Here is a 22101-nt window from a genome sequence, read left to right as displayed (position 1 = left end):
TTCTGATTTAAATATACCTTTCTTTCGACAAACTTTGCATCGAGCATTTTCAGCTGACATATCCCATTTGATACAGGCATCAAGCATCCCAAGTAGAACATGCATTCTGGAAAAAGTCTGAGCCTCGCGGATAGCTGTCTTCCATTTTTCCAGAGCAGATGCGACCTAAACAGAGACCAAAGCAGGCCAGCATTACTACAGTGACCGCAAAGGCACAGGATATGGGCCTTTCACAGCACACTGACAGAGCACACGCTGAGAGAGGGATCAGGTAAAGATACGGGAGAATCCCGAGTGTACTCACCTTCTAGGGCCCCTCCGGTCTAACCCATTTCTCTTACAGAAGAAACCAAGGCCTTAAAGGGTGCAAAAAAGTTCCAACGGGCACACAAAGAATTTGGTGGCGGGGGGCGGGTGACTAGAGACGAGTCTCTTCTAGTGAAATCCACTTAAAAGACTCAGTGTCATTTAAAAGCAGAAACACTGTGTAAATAACGCTAGTACGCAGCAATGTCATGGAGCTAACAAAACTGTGGTCAACAAGAGTATCACTTTCTGCACCAGTATGTGCCCCGATCCCAGATACAGGGCCTAGAAATACCAGTGATATGAGTCGTTCTACAGTCCTTAAAAGTATGAAGCACAGATATGTGACATTTCTCTTGACTTGATCACCAACTTCTAACTGAAGTGACAACTGTAAAGCGCTGGAGGTTGGTCTGATTTCATTCTGGGCAGTTACTCAGCATAACCCACTGTCTCCTGACATCATCAAAAAATGGAAATTAATGTAGTATTAGCAAAAGAGTTGTGATGGAGAAAAATACAATTAAGAACTTTCAACCCTCTCAATAAAACACACATTCTGAGGCGGAACAAAAACACCATTTTAGAATAACTCATGTATTTGTACTGCTGTTTTATTAATTGAAAGGCGATTTTTTGCAGACACTTTCAAAGCACTTAGAAAGCCTAAATGATTAAATGGCATGATAGACGGCATCATTCTCAACAGTCAGACAACACAAGAACTGGACAAGGTGACGCTCAGGCAGTCCACCAGGAGCCGAGAGCCTTGTGGAGGTCATTCTGCTGTCAGTCATGACTGAACTGAAGTCAGACATGCTGGCTACTTTCACAGCCTGGCTAGCTCCAGCTGACTGACACCACCCCTGCTGGGTTTTACTGCCCTGTCCTAAGCAAAAAGGCCTATTTCAAGTAATAGTCTCCCTCCTGTAAGAAAGGCCGTATGGCCTTTACACGGAAGGCCACAGGCTTAAAACAAAGCTGCCGAGGGAAAACAACAGTTGAGCTCCACACTGCCCTGGTGTGCAGGAGGAGGGAGGGGAACAAAGGCTGTCTTCTTCTCACAGAAACCAGGAGCCTTGGGTGTAAGTTTATGAACAACAACGGTAAGTAACACAAACACACCACAAACATCTATTTAAGAGGCTGCTCAAGTTCTAGTGAAAACTGACTCATTCCTTACTCCAACTTGCAGTGCAGATATTTCAACATCTGCCTCTGAAATACAATTTCCTTCCTTCCCTTTTCAGAGTGCCTCAGCAGGATGTAAGATATACAATCACGGCTGCCTCGCTGGTCTTCAACCCTAATGTAATGAGAGCTGACGTGTGGTACCAGAGAGTCTCCTACTGTAGTGAAACTGAAATCTTCTTCATTCGATGGAATATAAATTTAAGAATTTTAGGTTCAGTTCCTAAGAGTGTTATTGAGAACAGCCAGGGAACAGCTAAAATGGGCTTTGGTGTCCTCTAGTGGTCAGATGGACACAAGTTATCAACATTTAAAAAACATTTCCTATAAATTATAAAATCTGAGCACCTAGCACATGTGGCCTCATTAAAACAAACACACCAAAACACTGGAAGAGACCTTGAGAATAAGCTTATTTAAACCTCATTTTAAAAACGGACTGCTACTGCTAAGTCACTTCAGTCGTGTCCGACTCTGTGCGACCCCATAGACAGCAGCCCATCAGGTTCCCCCATCCCTGGGATTCTCCAGGCAAGAACACTGGAGTGGGTTGCCATTTCCTTCTCCAATGCATGAAAGTGAAAAGTGAAAGTGAAGTCGCTCAGTCGTGTCTGACTCTTCGCAACCCCATGGACTGCAGCCTACCAGGCTCCTCCGCCCATGGGATTTTCCAGGCAAGAGTACTGGAGTGGGGTGCCATTGCCTTCTCCGAAAATAGACTAGAGATATATATTAATAAGTTCTCCCTATTAAACGTATAGTCAATGGCTCTTCACATATCTGCAGAGGTTTACAACTATCAACATAATCTTAATTTTAGAACATTTTTACCACCCAAGAAAGACTTGCCATTTCCTATCCCTACCCTAACCCACAATTCCCTACCCTATCCCACCACTTCCTCAGCCCGAGGCAACCACAATCTTCCTCTGCTTTATAGATTTAACTATTCTGACGTTTCACACAGCATGTGGCCTTTTGTGACTGGCTTCTTTAATTGAGCATGTTTTCTAGCTTCATCCATATCCCAGCATGTAACAGTACTTCATTCCACTTAAACTGCGGAGTAATACATCCATGTTGTTTATCCATTCATCAGCTGGCAAACACTTGGATTGCTTCCGCTTTTTGATTATTCTGAGTAAGACTGCTATGAATGTTTGTGCACATCTGTATGAATGTTCATTGTTTATTTTTCGTGAAAAGAAAGTTTGCCCAAGATCTCAGCAATCTGGGCCAGGTCTCCCGATCCCCCATCCGGCGCTGCTGGCATTTAAACATTAGGTCCTGTTTTATCCACTGTGTTATTCATCCAGACCGGCCTTGTCTTGAGTTTAGTTCAGTTCAGCCGCTCAGTCATATCTGACTCTTTGCGACCCCAGGGACTGCAGCATGCCAGGCTTCCATGTCCATCACCAACTCCTGGAGCTTGCTCAAACTCATGTCCAACGAGTCAGTGATGCCATCCAACCATCTCATCCTCTCTTGTCCCCTTTGCCTCCTGCCTTCAATCTTTCCTAGCATCAGGGTCTTTTCCAATGACTCAGTTCTTTGCTTCAGGAGGCCAAAGTATTGGAGTTTCAGCTTCAGCATCAGTCCTTCCAATGAACATTCAGGACTGATCTCCTTTAGGACTGACTGGTTGGATCTCCTTGCAGTCCAAGGGACTCTCAAGAGTCTTCTCCAACACCACAGTTTAAAAGCATCAATTCTTTGGCGCTCAGTTTTCTTTACAGTCCAACTCTCACATCCATTCATGACTACTGGAAAGTGCATAGCTTTGACCTAGACGGACCTTTGCTGGCATCAAAGGCCTTGTCTTCAACCAGCCTCTAATTTCAAAAACAAAAACAACTGGCACTCAACATTTTAAAGAACATCTTAGTCTCCTCCCACTGCACAAAATTCCAGTCTAGAACATTAAATAAAAACAAAAACCACATTATCCAAGACTTAAAAACAGATCAACAGCAGCTAGATAAAGGTTTTACAGTCAACACAGCGCCATCATGTCAATGCTCTGTCTTGCAGTATTGCTGGGAAGCCAGACACATTATTCTGATGAAAAAGTCAAATTCTCCAACATATTTAAGCCAAGTTGGGCCCTAGTTAGAAACAGCAGAAGTGTATATAACAAAATTAAGGGGAAGCCAGCTTATGGGCAAGCCACTATTAATTCCCTTTACCTAACACTAAAAAGACAACATCATAGTTTGACAAGAATATAATGAGGCGTCAGACCATATTCTTCCATAAAAGAATGTTTATAATGGAAAAACAGATAACCAGCTTGTCAAGACAAACGCATCCAAAGTAAACAGAGAGCCTAACAGAACCCAGGATTTCGCCCAACTATAAAACATCTTTCCCACTGAACGCCAGAAAATGAAATAAACATTAAATAACTGAAATAATTGACTACCACATGAAGGGATTTAAGAGATAATCTACTTTCACAAAAAAGGAAACTGAAGCACAGATTAGAAACTGACATTAGCTCAATGCAGCAGCCTAGTGCCAGCTGAAAAACCCTGGCCCGTGCTAAGTGGAAACCTTCAAAGCAAAGGACAGTGGAAAATTTCAGAGCTGTGGCAAGGCTGACCTTCGGTGGGGAACTGCAGGGCATAATGCCATTTTAATGGAGAACATTGTTGAACTACTTAGTCGGCAACCTAATTGATTTTCCAAGAAACTCCTCCATGTTTTCCATTTGTGTGCTATGTGTCTGGGCCCCAAGGTTAAAAAAAGTGCTCATATTTTCCTCCCCAACCAAGCTAAGAATCGTCTCATATGACAAACTGAAAAGATGTTACTTCACTATGGGGTTGAATACTAAAAAGGAACTTAATGAGAACGCTATATAGCTACTAGTTCCCAATGAGAAGAAAATAAATAATATGAGTAAAGGAATGGCAAGGAAAGATCACATCAAGGAGGAGACTGTTCTGAATAGAACTGGGTTAAAAACGAAACCCATGAAGCATTCAGCAAGGCTGAAAGTATGCCTAATGAGAAGAGATTCAGCAAAGGAGAGTATGAGCTGTCTGATGTCTTATTTCACCTAGAGGTTACCTGGATGCTGTATTCCTGTAAGACAATGACATGTGTGTGAAAGCTGAGTCTGTGTCATGAATTAATAGTTTAAATGCTGTATTCCTGTAAGACAACGACATGTGTGTGAAAGCTGAGTCTGTGTCATGAATTAAGTTTAAAGTTTATCTAACTTAGTTCACTTTATCTAATCTTAGTTCTCTGCTCACCTCTCACCTAAAATGTTTCTTGTATCATATATCACTCTCGGTCTTAGGAAGAAACTTGGGGGCAACATGACAACTGTGTACAACTCCCAGAGGAGCTTCAGAGAGTAAACTCCTTCCATGTCAACTCAGAGGACGAAACAGGGACCAGTGGTCAGTGATGAGCAGCAACTCCAGCTCAGACTAACACTGCGCCCACCCCTCTCCACAGCCTGATTAATTTCTACTTGTTCTTTAAAATCCAGCTAACAGGTTCTCTCCTCTGGCAAGTGTTAAGTGGCCCTTGGATCCCTCACAGGCGAGCCATGGACTGGTCTTCCTCCATATTCGTCACACTACTCTAAGCATCTCTCATACAGGTCTTGAGGGCAAGGACTTCTGGCTTCTACTTATCACCAAAACCCCCAGACTATTCAAAGTGACCAGCAGAGGCAAGCCAGTCCCAGCCATTATGCAGTGGAATACTTTCCCTTGTTTTCACTTTTCTCCCTCCCCTCCTCTCTCCTTGCCACTTGCTTCAAGCTTGGTCAAAGAAGACAACCTTCCCTGACAGAGGAGGGTCTTTCTTTGCCCAGCGTGCACAAGTAGTTGTGTTCCCTGAACAGAACCTCCAGACAAGCTCTACAGGCCCACAGCAGCATTAATCACAATAGTCAAAAGGTGGCAGTGACTCAAGTGTTTGTTGATGGACCGATAAGCACAATGCGGTCTATACATACAATGAAATATTACTCAGTCTTACAAAAGAAGGAAATTCTGGCACATGCTACAACGCAGATTAACTTTGAAGAAGTTAAACCAGTCACAAAAGGACAAATGTTGTATGATTCCACTTACATGAGATACCTAGAATACTCAAATCCATAAACACAAAAAGAAAACGATAGCTGCCAGGGACTTGGGGAAGGATGAAGTGGGCAGCTTAGTGTGCAATGGGCAGTTTCAGTTTGGGAAGATAAAAAAAATTCTGGGGACAGATGGTGGTAATAGTTGCAGAACAATGTGAACGTACTTAATGACACAGATTACACGTAAAAATGGCAAAGTTGTTCATTATGTATATTTTACAATTAAAAAAACATTAAAAACCACCACCTTTCAAAAAAGGGCTTCCCAAATGGCTCGGTGGTAAAGAGTCCACTTGCCAATGCAGGAGACACAGAAGATATGAATTTGATCTCTGGGTCAGGAAGGTCCCCTGGAGGAGGAAACTGCTTGGGAAATCCCACGGACAGAGGAGCCTGGAAGGCTGCAGGCAATGAGGTCGCAAAGAGTCAGACATGACTGAACACACACCCAAACCCCTTTTAAAAACGGAATTTGCTTTGGTAAAGGTAAAAGGTGTGTGTGTTGGGGGTTTGGGGGTGTCTAACACAGTATCCAGCACTGTAGGCAGGGCTGTGCTCCACAGACCAGTTTGAAAACAACATTTGGAGAAAGGGATAAAGATCAGACACTGGCTCAGGGAACAGTGTTTATGCAGCTACAAGGCACAGGGTTAGATAATTTTAACAGCAGATTACATACTTCTACAGTCATAAAATGACATCTTCATTAGCTAAAATACCTTTGCTTCCTCTGCCATTTTTTTCTCTTCATCCACCTCTTCAGTCTTGGCTGAATCTTCGCTTTGGAGTTTTCTTCTCTTCTGCTTGGGAGCCATGAAGCCTTGGAGAAACTTCTTTATGACACTGGCTTGAAGGGCAATCACACATTCACCAAAATCCTTCAGTTTCTCTAGTGAAATCACCTACAGAAAACGATTTCAAGACTAGACTGAGTGAAAGGCCAAGAGAAAGATGAAAGCAGACTATCCTCAATTAAATTCAAATCAACCTAAACTGAAACTGGTCACGTAACATTAATTTAACTGGGTGCCTCAGTTAAATGGAAGGCTTATACATTTGAAAGTAGCCAGACTACTTGGATATCCCTGATGAAGGGACCCATGAGATGCTGAAACTTGCTCTACTTAAGGAAGTTACTGAGCTCATTCATTCACTCAGCAACCGAGTGCCTACTAAGTACAAATGAGTCTCAAGGCAAAGAAGAACAGAAGGAAAGTAAAAATTTACCAACCCACTAGCTTACAAACTCTAAGCCATTAATACGTTTTAGATGACGATCTCATCGAAGCCTCACATTGATTTTATGAATGGAGAAATATAAGCTAGATCACTTTGATCCAAATTATGCTCTACCTTCTCAGTCACACAACACATGCCGATTTAAAAGTACCCTTTTATAACTACGAAGAGAATCAAAATTTGGTCCATTGGAGAAGGGACTGGCAAACCACTCCAGTCTTCTTGCCTTGAGAACCCCATGAGCAGTATGAAAAGAGAAGAATGATGATAATCCAATGCTAGCAAGGTATGGGTCTGGGTTTGGCACAAAGTAGGCAACTGATAAATACTTGCTAAATAAAAAAGCAATTACAATATTTGAAACTGGCAGAATCCTTTTGGTTGAATAATTCCTATTAAAAACCAAAACAAATTTGAACAATAAATATGTTTCAATCCTATTCCCAGGGAATGTACCAAGAACTCATAACAGAGCTAATGAAAAAAAAAGTTACATATATAAGATGATATTATGATTTGCTGATTCAAATAGCAAAGAAAAAAACAGAAGCCTGACAATAAAAGATTTACCATATCAACTCCATGGCTTATTATGTACACCAAAGTGATACAAAGACTAGAAGAAATGGAAAGTTCCTATAAAGGAGGGAAAACTGGGGGGGCGGGGGGATCCCCAACTGCTCATAAAAATCATATAACTATTAACACATATAATGCATATTTAAAAATTTGAAAAGACTCACCAATATTGATGTTTGGAATTATGTGGATTTCATTATTTAAAATTAACACAAAATTAGCCTCTCAGGCTCCTCTGTCCACGAAATTCTCCAGGCAAGAATACTGGAGTGGGTAGCCATGCCCTTCTCCTTCTCCAGGAGATCTTCCCAATCCAGGGATGGAACCTGGGTCTCCTGCATTCCAGGCAGATTCTTTACCATCTGAGCCACCAGGGAAGCCCCATAGTAATAACTGATGGACAGTGTTTTCCAATCTTTTCTCCAGCTTTGATACCTAAACTTATCTAATGTGGGACACAGTGTCTCTTGAACTGGGTCACCTGTAACACTTTAGGGTCCTTCTGAGCAGTAAGTATACCTTCACTGAAATTACCTATTTAGCAGCATGAGTGTTGCCCAACACAAGATTTACTCCACTGAGGTGATGAGGTTAGAGAATGGACAAAAGCGGGATACACAAACGTTTCCTACCCTAAAGCACAGGCATCACGTGGGAATGGACAGGTTAAACAATGTTATGACTATGACTTCAGGACTAGTCTTCTTTCAACTTAACAGAAAAGCTCTTTTTTAACAAAGGTTCTGAGCCAACTATTAGATTTTTCTGGAAACCAGCAAATGATGAAAAGGGAAAAAATACTATATGTACACAGAGAACTTAGGATTCCACATGTGTCTTTCAAAATAAACATATGATCCCCAGGGTCATCTAGGGAAGCCAAGAAGAGTATCAGGGAACAATTCCAAATTAACAGACTTCAAGGGTATTTTCCTGATGGTCTTACCCGAGCTTCGAATTCTGAGGTTTCTTCCACATAACCAAGTCCTCCCTTCTGTAACCTTGTTGCAACTTCAATGAGATCACTCCGAAGAAAGTTTAAAAGCTCCTGGTTGCCATCACAGGATTTTAGACCTAAATTTGGCTTCCGGGCCAGATGAATAGAATGAATAATGTCCTGGTACCTAGAAAAGTTGAGAGAAAGGGGAGGAGGAATAAAGGAACTTAAAAAATGATCTACAGATTCCAATGACTTGAATGACATGTTTTATTTCTACAAGACTGATTTAGATCTTTTTAGCTCTGCTTTTTAACAATCTGTTTCTTAAACAAATCTCAAATTTATTTTTCTTGACTCTTTAGAAACACACTGATTGTATTCTGCACATGGTAATTCCAGTATCTTGTGTGTTTCTTTACCTCTCATTTATGATACCTTATTTGTGTGGATTTTTTTAAACTTTTTTTTTTTTTTACCATGAGTTTCTTAGAATTGTATCTGTGGAAATTCTTTGAGGCCTGGTTTGAAGCTGTGCTCCTCCAGAAAGAATGTTCATTTGTACACTCAATTCCCCCCACCCGTCATCCCCTGGCAACTACTAATCTATTTTCTGACTATAAATTTGCCTACTGTGCATGTCTCACATAAGTGAAATCACACACTACATGCCCTTTTATGTCTGGCTTCTTTGACTAAGCATGATGTTCATCTATGTGGCAGCATATTTCAGCACTTTGCTCCTTTTAATGGTTGAATTTATGCATACACCACATTTTGTTTATTCATCCATCAGTTGATAAAATTGAGGTTGTTTTCATTTTATGGCTATTTTGGATACTGGCAGAATACTTCTGAATACCGACCGATGCGGAACGGTGTTTACAAGGCTACCTAACTCCAGTGAAGCTCTCGGCCTGGTATGTGGCACGTTAGTGAAAAACCCTGCTACCCTGTATCCACATGCTTTAATAGCCTAATTTTCCAAATAATTATGAGGTGTCAAGAAAATACCAAACAACATAAGAGGGTTACAGGCTTTTAAAATTTTACTTAAGCTTTTATGGCTAAACAACGACCCCCCCACCAAAGTATGTATAATATCTAATGCAGAAAAGAAGATGTGAAGAGCAAGATGAAAACCCTTACCTCTTCTCTAGTCTTTCTTTAAGCTGACTTTCTCTTATTCCCTGAGGGTGAAGGCAATTTAGCAACTCATCCAGTTCCTTCTGACTATCACATAAAAACCTGCAGGGGCCAAAAAAAAAGCTTGTTAACTCTGTGTGTGTGTGGGGGGGGGGGGGGGAGGGTGGAATCAAACACTATGGTGGTGGGAGTGGGAAAGCAGAATTCCAACCTTGCTCAGAAGTAGAAAAATTTACTGTTGCCATAAGACCTAATGTTAACTTTATCCCAGGACACTGGAGCCAATGTTTCTGCTAAAATGTAATGAGACAAGTGTACAAATTCACGAAGTTCACTCTTGTCCCTACCCCTTTAAAGAGTAAACTTATATCCAAAACCAAAGGTGAGCACAACCAAAGCAGCTGATGCGATCACAAAGTAGAAGGGACCCTCTCCAAAACCTAGTTCCCAGCTTAAAGCAGAACAGGCACACAGGAAGATTAATGGCTGTATTTATAATTATTTACTCTTTAATAGAGATGAAAATCCTGCTCTATTCCCAAGCAGACTAAAAGGCATTTTCAATGCTATATAAGATCTGTCCTATAATATAGTTACATTACAACAGAAAAATAAATTCTAAACCTTAAAGCAAACAAATATATTCTTATAAAAAAAAAAATCAAGTCTGCTTTTAAAGCAATGAGCTTACATATCCAAGAAATCAGAGTCACACAAAACGCTCTCAATAGTGAATAACTAACTCACTGGTGTCACTGTATCAAATATTTCCTTAACACTGAAAATGAAGAAGAAAGAGCAGCCAGATGAATGCTCACATTACCATAGATTCTGTCCTTGTTTGGGTACAGTGGTCTCGACGGCAATCTCTGCTGCTGGGCCGTGGTGCATGTTCGTGCTTACATTTTTGCCTAGGTTTGCTTTCTTACCTAAAAAAAATGTACACGTTAGGCTGAACACAGCAAGTAACTCCACTCCTAGTTTTAAATCTAAGCAGTACACAGACACTGCCTATTGAATATATCCACATGTACAACAGATGCTAATTTCTCTTAAACATCTTACAGACAGCACAGTATCTGAGATAGTTGCTCTCTAGACAGCTGAACAGTTGTACAGGTCAAGGTTTAAGAGTATCACAAGTTAGAAGGGAGAGAGACGACTAAATATCTCAGAGCACATACATAATCTGCTCCTGGTACATGACGCTGTTCGGCACAAAGGTATCTGTGGTGAAGTAGACACAATTGAAATATATCAACTACTACTAGTTTAGCCCTGGAAGTGGCTGCAAATGTCAAACAGGATGAACTTTTTTGTAATCCAGCTTCTGTACCCGAATATATGACATTACTAGACAGACCTAAAGCCAGTACTTGAGGCTTTACCTAATCCTACAATTGGTTCTCCTACAATTGGTTCTCCCCGCTGCTCCCCTTCTCCCACTTTAACCTGCACATCTTCCCTGCAACATTAACACGTAACCTTGTTGTGTCTTTTCCATCAGGGAGTTCTGAAGAAACCCTGCCATGCTGGAACTAGACAACAGGAAGGAACAACATCCACCAGGATGCTCTAGAAGTGAAGAAATATGGATGACAACCTCCTCTCGGGAGAAACTGTAACTGTGGGACTGAATTTCTAAAAATAGCCATTAATTTTCTGAGACACATAATAAAACCACAGTCCTTCATCCCCCTGGAATCACTCTCAAGTCTGAAGATTCTCACTTCACAGTTGCTGCTCTCACCTGGATATTTACAAAGTCTGCCCAAACTAGATTTTTCTACTAAGAGCCACATTTGGACACACAACGTAATTCAACATGAAAAATGCCTTGAATTCGAAGTTTAGGGATATACATTAATTTCATTATTTAACAATTTTGTGAGTTTAAAATCTGGATTATGAGTTTCTCTAAAATGAAAGAAAACACTTTTTAAGGAGCAATTTTCATTAGGTTATTATAAAGTACAACTGGAAAGAAGCTTATGGATCATCTAATGCAATGGTTCTCAACAGAAAGCCAGGCTGCCTCTTAGGGGACATCTGGCAGTATCTTGTGGCATGTGGTTGTCACTAACAGCATCCCATGGGCAGAAGTCAGGGATGCGGCTAAACAACCTACAACGCATAAGACAACCTCCTGCTACCAAGAATTATCTGGCCCCAAACGTTAGCAACAGTGACGCTGAGAAAATCTGATCTAACCATCTGGTATTTTTAAATTTAAAAAATTTTTTCTTTTATTTCTTAGGAAAAAAAAAAGAATTACCTTAATTCCAGCCTTTGAAGTACCTACAAAGAGACTCCCAAGGAACAAAGTTTGAAAACTACTTGTATAAATATAATACCCAAATATCCTAATACTCAAGTTTTACAAAGCTGGTAATCAAGTTTTCTTCCTTTTTCTAGGCATTTCACATCTTCCCACCTCACTCAAATAATTCTACCTAAGAAGATGATAAAAGAAATTTACCAAGTGAAAAAAAGTGACAAAGGAAAGACGGTCTTGAGCAGGATAAATAACTAATAGATATACATACTCCGGGGACAGTAGTCCTCATCAGGAGAGTCTGCGTGGTCTTTCCGGTGATGGCTGAATCGGTAGTCAATGCTGTCATGGACCCAGCCTTTCTCAATGAACAAACCTGGAACTTCATCTGAGAAGAGCCAGTATCTATAAATCACAACCAAATGTTAATATAATAATAAAACACCGTGAGCACAGGATAACTTCCTTGTTGAACAAGATGATTACAGAATGTCATTGAACACTGAGCAGATACAAACTCTAAAGCACAGCATACGAAAATTTGAGGAATTTGAGATTCACTTCCTATCTATAATTTTTATAACTACTACTATTTCTCTGCTTTAGGTTCCACACAATGTACACAGTTAAAATATCTTACTATTTTTAAAGGATTATTAGGATTACATTTCTCCTACCACAATTTAAGCTTCCTATCTGTTGAGTCTTCAAGGATAAGGTCATGTCTTATCTAGATTCATAACCCTAGCAGTTGGCCCAGTAATATACAAATAAATGAGCGATGAGCAAATCTGTGTCCAATATCCACAAAAGGGGAAGCCTGTCTAATCTCAATACTAACTAGCAACACTATAACAGCCCTAAGAGATGATAAAAATTGAATCTAATAACTTACCTGTTATGGTTTCGATCTGTGCCAATTGGAGTCCTCCGCATGACTAGCTTTGCCTTGGCGATCCCTTCCTGGAACGCCTTCTCGGCAGCTGCTTTGTGCTTTCGTATTCGTTCTTCTTCAGCTTCGCGCTCTAGTTTCACTGTTGAAGGTAAAAAGAAGCAATGATTAAATTTTTTTTCTAGCGAATCTTACAAATTTAAACAAGGAGTGAAAAGTGCCTGGTATAAAGCAGATATTCATCAAACCTTCATTTCCTTCTCTTTATCCTGACCTGTTGTTAAGAAATAACATGTAAGGCAGCAATTTCTATCTGGTCCTTCTATGGTCTTTGAATTTTGGTGACGTCTCAGCCATCAACTCAGTGCAAAATCTGTTTTCTCCAAAACTTAATGTCTTATTAATTTTATAATAAATTCATTTTACTTTATTGACAACTTTAAATGTAACCTTAAAACAGTCCTCAAGTGGAATTAATTGAAACATTTTCTGACAAGACTAGCCACAGGATCCTCAAAATGATCAGGATGAATAAGACCAGAATAGTTATTTCAAAACACAAAACAGCACAGTATATCAGTGCTGAGGAATTTAGAAAAAAAGAACTGAGAAAGCAAGAGCAGGGAAGCATTGGCAGATAATAGCAATTACTGCCTACTTAATACAATTTATCAAGTTATTCATCAAGTTAACACTGTCAATGATGAAAAAATTTTTTAATCCATTTACTTGTGGTCATTCCTAAGTTTATTCTATCTAGATAGAAATCTCCCTCAACAAAGAAAGAAGCCCAGGAATTTTGCCTTTTAAGTTTTTCCACAACTGTCACAAACTTTGATACTATAAATAAGGTATTGCTATTTACAATGCCAGAAACCTTACTGCTCTACTGACTGTAACACCTACAATGTAGCAAGAAACTGGAAAATGCATCAGTCTAGAGATGTTACTTTAAAAAATTAAGACAAATTTCATCTATTTAAAACCAATACAGGGAAATTCCTAGGAGGTGCAGCAGTTAGGACTTGGCACTTTCACTGCCGTGGGCCCTAGGTATATACACCCATGAAAAATGAAAACATATGTTCCCACAAAAACTTGTACAGCAATGCCTATAGCCAGAAGAGTAAAACGAAACAAATGTCCATCAACTAATAAACGGAGAAACAAAATGTGGCATATCCGAATAGTGGAACAATATTTAACCATAAAAAGGAATTAAGCATTGAAACACGCTACAACCTGAACCTTGAAACCACAGTTAAGTGAAAGAAGCCAGTCACAAGAGACCACATATCAACTCCACTGGTATGATGTAACAGAGCAGGCAAATACAGAGACACAGCCATGCGAGCGGACTGCTTAGGACTGGGCGGGATGGGATCACGGGAACTAAAGGGCATGAGGTATTTTTTTGAGGTGATGAAAGTCTTCTAAAATTGACTGTGATAAAGACTACACATATCTGTGAATATATTAAAACAATGAACTGTACAATAAACATGGATGAGATGTATAGTGTGTGAATTATTTTTTAATAAAGCTGTTTTTTTTTTAAGTTCAGACTTAACGGTGCTAGGAAGCCCCCGGGTTTTATTTCCTTACATCTTAATAAAGGAAAGATTAATATCTGAGGTGCCGACCAAACTGAGGGCTTCAAATACCTTGTCATTCAATTGGTAGAGCAATCTTGAGCATATGAGGATAAGCAACTTGCTCAAAGAACCATATAGCTAAGTCAGAGGTGGGGTGTAAACCCAGGATGGCCCATTCCCAAGCCGTACGTTGTTTCCAGCACGTCTCCTTGTGGATCTGGTCCTTCACTAGAGCCGGAAAAGATGCCACCATCACACCAATCCAAGTCAAGCTGTGCCTGTCAACCAGAATGCCTGGTTGAACACTCCAGCAAGACTCTTACTCACGGAGGAGGATCTGGGTTATCACACACAAAAATAACTGAACAGTTGTGACACATGAAGACACTACCATGACACCTTAGTGACTTCCGTCTTTCCACAAGATTTTACCTTTCATTTCTCTCTCCTGAATCTCCCGCTCCTTCTTAGCCTGAATGGCAAGCAGTCGTCTGCTCTTCACAGCACTGATCATGTCTTCAGCTTCCGTATCTACTTGGGGCTCAAACTTGACGACTTCTTTTTTCCTGTCAGCCTTGCCCAGCCCATTCTCCTCTTTTCCATTTTCTTTGTTCCGGGCTTCCATTTCTTTCCGCTTCTGCTTCTCTGCTCTCTTCTTATCATTCTCTTCCTTCAGCACAGCGAGCCTCTCCTTCCATAGCTCTGCAGACATCTGCTGCCTGGTCTCCATGTGGTCCTGCACGGAATACGTCATGAGAATCCGGTGGCAGAGGGCTGTCAAGATCTGCAGTTTCTCTTCTGATGTGAGTTCAAAAAATTCAGAGGTCTCCAGCTTTTCTAGGAACTCATCTTGGACCTCATTGTCCTCGAATGACGCAGAGTCTTTATTGTCGTCCGCGTCTGAGCCCTCGCTCTCTTCCTGAACGTCAGATTTGCGCAAGCAGAGCCGAACCAGCTCTGACACAGAATGCAGGGTCAGAGGGATTTCCGACAGCTTCATTCCCAACTCACCATAGTCTTCTGCTATTTCGTCTTGTAACAAGGTCTGCAGGAGGATGACCAACACTCTATTCAAGTATAAAAAGCCACCCTTCTCTGCGCTCAAGGCTTCCATGAGGGACACGGCAGTGATGGGATACTGGGCATCTGGTAGGAGTAACCCGGAGTAACAGCTCAAGAACTCCACCACCATGGCCACGTCTCCAAAGAGTGTGTTGGGCAGCCCCTCGGGGGTATCTACCAATTTAAATGTTGGAAGGGTTTTGCCAGTTAACTCTTGGTCCTCGTACCGCTTCTGTTTCTCTAGTCTCTCGAGCATTTCTTTCTCCCTCCGCTCCTTGGCTTTCTCCTTCAACTTCTCTTTCAGCTCCTCTCGTTTCTTTTTCAGATATTCTTTGCGCTGCTCTTCAGACATAGAAGCCCACCTCTTTTTGTGCTCTAGAAGCTCGAAGCGTTTTTGAACAATACTCCGCAGTTCTTCCGGGAGACGCGCTCTGTCTTCGCTGGAGAGGAGACGAGCTGTCTTGGAGATCACGCACGACAGAGCGCTCTTCTTGTCCTCCCTGTCTTTGTTTTCTTTGTAGTATGCAATGAGGTGCAGGGCGGCGGGAGGCAGGTGTTTATGAGGCTTGCTAGAGGACCTGGGGGTGCCCCCGGAATTCCGCGGGGCTCGAGTCACCTTCTGAGTGCCTTTGGCCATGTCCAACAAAGTCATCTGCTTCATTTTGGTTTTAGGGGTCTTCAGGCCCTTCTTGGGAGATTTCGAATTCCCTGTGGATTTCTGTCCGTTCAAGATGCCTTTGCCTCTGCCCTTGGCTTTCAAAGGTTTGTCACTATGCTTCCCAGACTTCTTGCCAGGTGGGCCTTTCTTAGGAATGTGAAAGTTAGCATGTAGCTTGTTGGGCGACATCATCTTCATCACTTCCTCCAGATGCTCCTCTGGAGATTTGGAATTCTTTGAGTTCTTCACTTTGAGTGGCGAGCCGTTCAAGGATTTCTTCAGGTGTACGTGACACCATAACTTAGGATTTAGTGGTGAACTGAGAGAAGAGTTGTCTGTCTTGGATTTCTTTGAGGGCTTCCTGTCTGGAGATCCAGTATTCTTCCTCTTAGTAGATGGGTTGAGAGTCATATACTAGAATTTAAGAACAGAAGCAAAATTAATTTTAAAACCTAATTTAAAGAAATACTACTTAAGCATCCTAAAGGCCCTCTTCCCATCCACTCAGGTAAAGCTACACATTCATTCTCTTAATGGACACTCCATCCCTGAGAAAACAAAGCCATCAATGTTAGCTAATATTTTATTTAGCCTTCTCCACACAAAATTCTCCACACCGAGACTTAAGAATCTATACTCCAGGATGTCCCTGGAGGTCCAGTGGTTAAGACTCCATGCTTCCACGGCAGGGACACAGGTGGGATCCCTGGTCAGGGAACTAAGATCCCACATGCCATGCCGCATGGCCAAAAAAAAAACCCTATAATATTAGGCATTTCTGGTATGAGACTACTTTCTTACATATAGATTTTGAGCCTTTCAATACTTTAAAGAAATCTGTGAACTCTTTCCCTGGAAACATAGAAAAATTATGTACACAATTTCAGAGTCCATGGGACCTAGATTAAGGACATCTGATCTGGATAATGGCAACATCTGAGAAATTTTAATATTTACTGCTCGAGACAGATTTGGATTTTTATCCTTTAAACTTCTGTTACAACTGGTGGTATTCTGTGCTTAGGATGAGAGAAAGTATACCATTTAAGTATTTTTGTTTAAATTCAGAAGCATATTTCCTTATTAAGAGTATCAGTAAGTATATTAACAACAAAACACTGTTCATAAATAGGAATCCCTCCCGATTCCTGGCTTTCGGGCTCCCCACACCTCAAGAACCCACTCCCATGAATACATTATTAACTACAAGTCTGATAAATTTTCAACCTCATACAATTCTCTCCTTGATTATCCTCTCACATCTTTCAAATTCACTCCCTTTAGCACCCAACGCCACAATCCTTCAATCCCAGCAGAACCATTAATTCATTAATCCATTAATTCTATAACATTTTTACCAATCTCACTTCTTCATCCTTTACCTAGATTAAATTCCAGTCAGCCATTCCAATCAACCCTGCATAAATCTACAGTTCCCTTGCTCTATCGTATCTAGTTGGTCCTAGCCTGCATATGTTGAGCTTAAACGTAACTAGAATAAAAGACACAAGGACAGTGTGTGGACCTACTTTAGATCTCCAACTTATTCCAATTGTACAGAATGACTTAACAGGTTAGAACCCAGTCAACCTGTCATGATACCACTGTTTCTACTTAAGTGTTTATTAAAACAAAAACACTGTTGATTTTGATGCTTTGAAAGGATATAATTACAAAGAGAAAAGCCTGGCAGTTAAAATAAACTACATGAAATAATAACCAAGCAATGAAAAAGTACCATCAATTCAAAAAAATTTTACTGTTTTAAGTGATTAGGAGAAAGACTAGATAACCCCTAGAATCCTTGATTTCTATTACCAAAAGCAGTTAAGCACACAGAAGGCACTGAGACACAGAAGAGTGTAACTTCAAGTTTCTGCCTTTAACAGACTAACTTGTAAAGAACCAGGCTGGAGGCAGGGGAGCAGACAGACTCGGGGGAGATGAGACCACAGGCAAGGAAGCCACTGGAGACCATCAAGTATGAAATCAGGACCCTTGAAAAGCCAACAGCGAAACGGCTATGGTGAAGCAAGTCTCAGTGATCATACAGAACACTTATGCTCTTGTTAGAAGTAAACAAAACAGGTACAGTAAAATTTAATAAGCTGTACTATAATGCCAAATAAGATTTAAACATCAAGGATTTACGATCATCAGAGAAACAAACTCACAGACCCTAAGTCACAGAAGAGGTAGAGATACAGTCTGTAATGAACGAGTGGGCTATACTTAAGCAATCCTTCTGGCTAAGTTCTCTAACTTTAAAGGCCAATCTGCCCTTTAAGAACTATAAGCAATTACAGGTTACCATCCCCCAGCAGGCTGTTTTCATTCCTTGACCAAAACTAGATGTTCTGTTCCCCAATTATCCTCAGTATGGGCTGATAAAAAGGTTTCATAGTTTATAGAATATATACATTATCTGTGACTCAGGGCACATTTTCCCCAGAGGCAAGAATTTCCCACTTCTAGTTCCCCATAACTCTTGTTTCAAAATGTTAAAAACAATAAGCAAAGGTAACATGTAAGTTGTGGGCGGAATAGCAACAAAACTTCAAAAAAAAACAATATTTCAGAGACCACCCTACAAATCACAGACTAAGGCCCAAAATTACCCTGGCAGGGATTAAAGATAAATACGTGCTTTCCAAAAGCACATATCCTACTTCAGCTAGACTTGGAAAATCTTTAGAGTATAGACATAACAAACTGATGCTTTGTCTAATGTGCAGGATAATAGATTATCTCTAAAGTCATTCCAAAAATTTATCACTAAAAAGGAGATGAGTATGAGACTTCATTTTTACTGTTTTTAATAGATATCTTTTAATAGGATCTATGATAATTGGGCCGCTTTTTAATTTACTGCTTACATGTTTATTCAAAAAGCCACTCAAGCATAAATTTCTTCTACTTAGAAGCACTGTATTCCGCAGAAATGATTATGCAAGAAAGAGCTGGGAGGATGGCTTAGCCATGAGATGGTCCAGCAGCCCATTTTTATTTATAAGGTGTGTTTCTTTGCCAAGCCACACCATGTGTGTGTGTGTGTGTGTGTGTATATATATATATATGTTTTTTTTTTTTTTCTTAAAAACGAAAGAAATTAACTCACCCAACCCCCTCCCAAAAGGCCGGCTCCCCGCGTGAGCAGTCCTTCAGTAACTGGATCATCTCAGCATAGGGCATGCTGGGCAGCCACAGCCAGTGGGAGCCGGCATGGCTGGGCTCAGGGGGAATCTGAAAAAGTATAAAACCACGTATGTGCTAAGGGTCTACCCTGTCCCCCATTCAGCAAAAGTAATCTACTAGAACAGTGCAAAGAGAGGGAGAAAAGAATGGGCACCTGGATTGGCAGTATTATAGCTTTTCTGGCAAAGGCCCTTCTTAACTGATAAACAGGAAAAAATTATTTATGTCTCAGGAACATAAGAGGCTATACAATTCCATAATTGTGTCTATAATTCCACACTTGTTCCCTGTCACCTGGAACAAACCACCACCATAAATAAGGAAATCTAATAAGATAAAAATGAATAAACATATTTATAGCAGCTCATTCAGATTCTAAATTTAACTTAATAGTTAGCAGTAAGAACCCTGAATTAGAACACTTTGGCAATCTACATTCTGATTCTTATTTCACTCTTCTCATTTGCCCAAGGAACCTGTTCGGAGCTTCAAGATAACATTCACAGAGTGGGTTCCTCTTGATTTCCAGATGCTTTTACTGGCAAACGTGTGAAATGTGTTACTATAAAATAGTTTTAAGTGCTCTGAAAATCACTTTATTTTTTTAAAGTACTTCAGCTCTAGTCTCTAATTCATAACCAAACTTTATACACCAAAATTTATTCAAAGAAAAATTTTAGGACTATAAACACTTGAAATTTCAGTTATTAGAGATAAGAAATATCTTCTAAAACGTACAATAATTAAGTTTCACTAGTAATGAGACAAAATTACACCACATGCCTTCTGATATGATTCACTGAGAAGAATACAACAACAATTCTGTGGTATTTCTAAGCATGAGGATATAAACTCAAACTGAGGAGCATTATGCAAAATAATTGACTTGAATTCTTTAGAATGTCAAGGTTTTTAAAAGACAAAGGAACTGAGATTAGGGAAGACTACAGAGACAGTTAGCAAAATCGGAGTTAAAGCTGTGGCTCACTTCTTCCCACACTGACAGCACTCTCGCAGACATGGTGACCATTCCTAAAACCAGTTGGACTTTCTGTGGTCAGTGCCAGAAGCACCAGCCCACAAAGAGACACAGTCCAAGAAACGCAAGGAGTCTCTCTATTCTCCAGGGAAAGAAGAGTTACAACAGGAAGCAGAGTGGCTATGGTGGACAGACTAAGCCGGTTTTCCAGAGAAAGGCTAAAACCGTAAAGAAGATTTTGCAGAGGCTTGAATGCACTGAGCCCAACTGCAGATCTAAGAGAATGCTGGCTATTAAGATACATGCATGTTGAGCTGGGAGGACGTAAGAAGAGAAAGATCCAAAGTGATTCAGTTCTAAGCTTCTTATTTTGTTTTATTATGAAGATAATAAAATCTTGAGATTATGGCCATTTAAAAGAAAAAACTCTAGATCAGATAACAGTATTGCTTTGATGCTAATTTCTTGATTTTGGTAATTGTACTATAGTTATTAATAGAAAATATACTTGTCTTTAAGGAAACACATATCCAAGTATTTTGCAAAATGGCGTCCTATCTTATAACCTACTACAAACGGCTCAGAAAAAAAATGTGTGTGAAGACAAAAAAAAAAAATGTGGTAAATATTAACATTCAAGGAATCTACTTGAGGAATACACAGAAATTCTTTGTAGTATATGTCAGTTTTTCTTCATGAAATTATTTCAAAATAAAATACTTTGTAAATGTATTAAGAATCATATTAAACCAGGCTTCCCTGTCCATCACCAACTCCCGGAATTCACTCATACACACGTCCATCGAATTGGTGATGCCATCCAGCCATCTCATCCTCTGTTTCCCTTCTCCTCCTGCCCCCAATCCCTCCCAGCATCAGAGTCTTTTCCAATGAGTCAACTCTTCGCATGACGTGGCCAAAGTACTGGAGTTTCAGCTTCAGCATCATTCCTTCCAAAGAACACCCAGGGCTGATCTCCTTCAGAATGGACTGGTTGGATCTCCTTGCAGTCCAAGGGACTCTCAAGAGTCTTCTCCAACACCACAGTTCAAAAGCATCAATTCTTCAGCGCTCAGCTTTCTTCACAGTCCAACTCTCACATCCATACATGACCACTGGAAAAACCACAGCCTTGACTAGACGGACCTTTGTTGGCAAAGTAATGTCTCTGCTTTTCAATATGCTATCTAGGTTGGTCCTAACTTTCCTTCCAAGGAGTAAGTGTCTTTTAATTTCATGGCTGCAGTCACCATTTGCAGTGATTTTGGAGCCCAAAAAATAAAGTCTGACACTGTTTCCACTGTTTTCCCATCTATTTCCCATGAAGTGATGGGGCTGGATGCCATGATCTTCATTTTCTGAATGTTGAGCTTTAAGCCAACTTTTTCACTCTCCTCTTTCACTTTCATCAAGAGGCTTTTTAGTTCCTCTTCACTTTCTGCCATAAGGGTGGTGTCATCTGCGTATCTGAGGTTATTGACATTTCTCCCGGCAATCTTGATTCCAGCTTGTGCTTCTTCCAGCCCAGCGTTTCTCATGATGTACTCTGCACTGAAGTTAAACAAGCAGGGTAACAATATACAGCCTTGACGTACTCCTTTTCCTATTTGGAACCAGTCTGTTGTTCCACGTCCAGTTCTAACTGTTGCTTCCTGACCTGCATACAAACTTCTCAAGAGGCAAGTCAGGTGGTCTCATATTCCCATCTCTTTCAGAATTTTCCACAGTTTATTGTGATCCACACAGTCAAAGGCTTTGGCATAGTCAACAAAGCAGAAATAGATGTTTTTCTGGAACTCTCTTGCTTTTTCCATGATCCAGCGGATGTTGGCAATTTGATCTCTGGTTCTTCTGCCTTTTCTAAAACCAGCTTGAACATCAGGAAGTTCACGGTTCACATATTGCTAAAGCCTGGCTTGGAGAATTTTGAGCATTACTTTAC

General features: G+C 40.5%; 1 protein-coding gene, 1 long non-coding RNA gene and 1 pseudogene across 2 annotated transcripts in view; 2 read left to right on the top strand and 1 right to left on the bottom strand.

The window, feature by feature from the left end:
• Positions 1-22101, bottom strand: part of BAZ1B (bromodomain adjacent to zinc finger domain 1B) — a 56347-nt gene that overhangs the window by 9071 nt on the left and 25175 nt on the right. The window contains exons 7-14 of the mRNA XM_061401920.1: positions 14698-16399; positions 12674-12812; positions 12050-12183; positions 10327-10432; positions 9507-9605; positions 8367-8544; positions 6322-6504; positions 18-165 (exon numbers count right to left, since the gene is read on the bottom strand). Of these exons, the coding sequence (XP_061257904.1) occupies positions 18-165; positions 6322-6504; positions 8367-8544; positions 9507-9605; positions 10327-10432; positions 12050-12183; positions 12674-12812; positions 14698-16399 (2689 nt within the window). The remainder of the gene's footprint in view (positions 1-17; positions 166-6321; positions 6505-8366; positions 8545-9506; positions 9606-10326; positions 10433-12049; positions 12184-12673; positions 12813-14697; positions 16400-22101) is intronic.
• On the top strand, positions 161-11207 carry LOC133238620 (uncharacterized). Its single transcript, XR_009733581.1, has 2 exons — positions 161-271; positions 11011-11207. It is a non-coding gene; the product is annotated as an uncharacterized LOC133238620 (long non-coding RNA).
• On the top strand, positions 19078-21287 carry LOC133238619 (large ribosomal subunit protein eL42-like; annotated as a pseudogene).

This window comes from Bos javanicus, chromosome 25, assembly GCF_032452875.1.
Source record: "Bos javanicus breed banteng chromosome 25, ARS-OSU_banteng_1.0, whole genome shotgun sequence".
NCBI classification, from domain to species: domain Eukaryota; kingdom Metazoa; phylum Chordata; class Mammalia; order Artiodactyla; family Bovidae; genus Bos; species Bos javanicus.
This window is presented reverse-complemented; position numbering and strand designations above follow the sequence as displayed.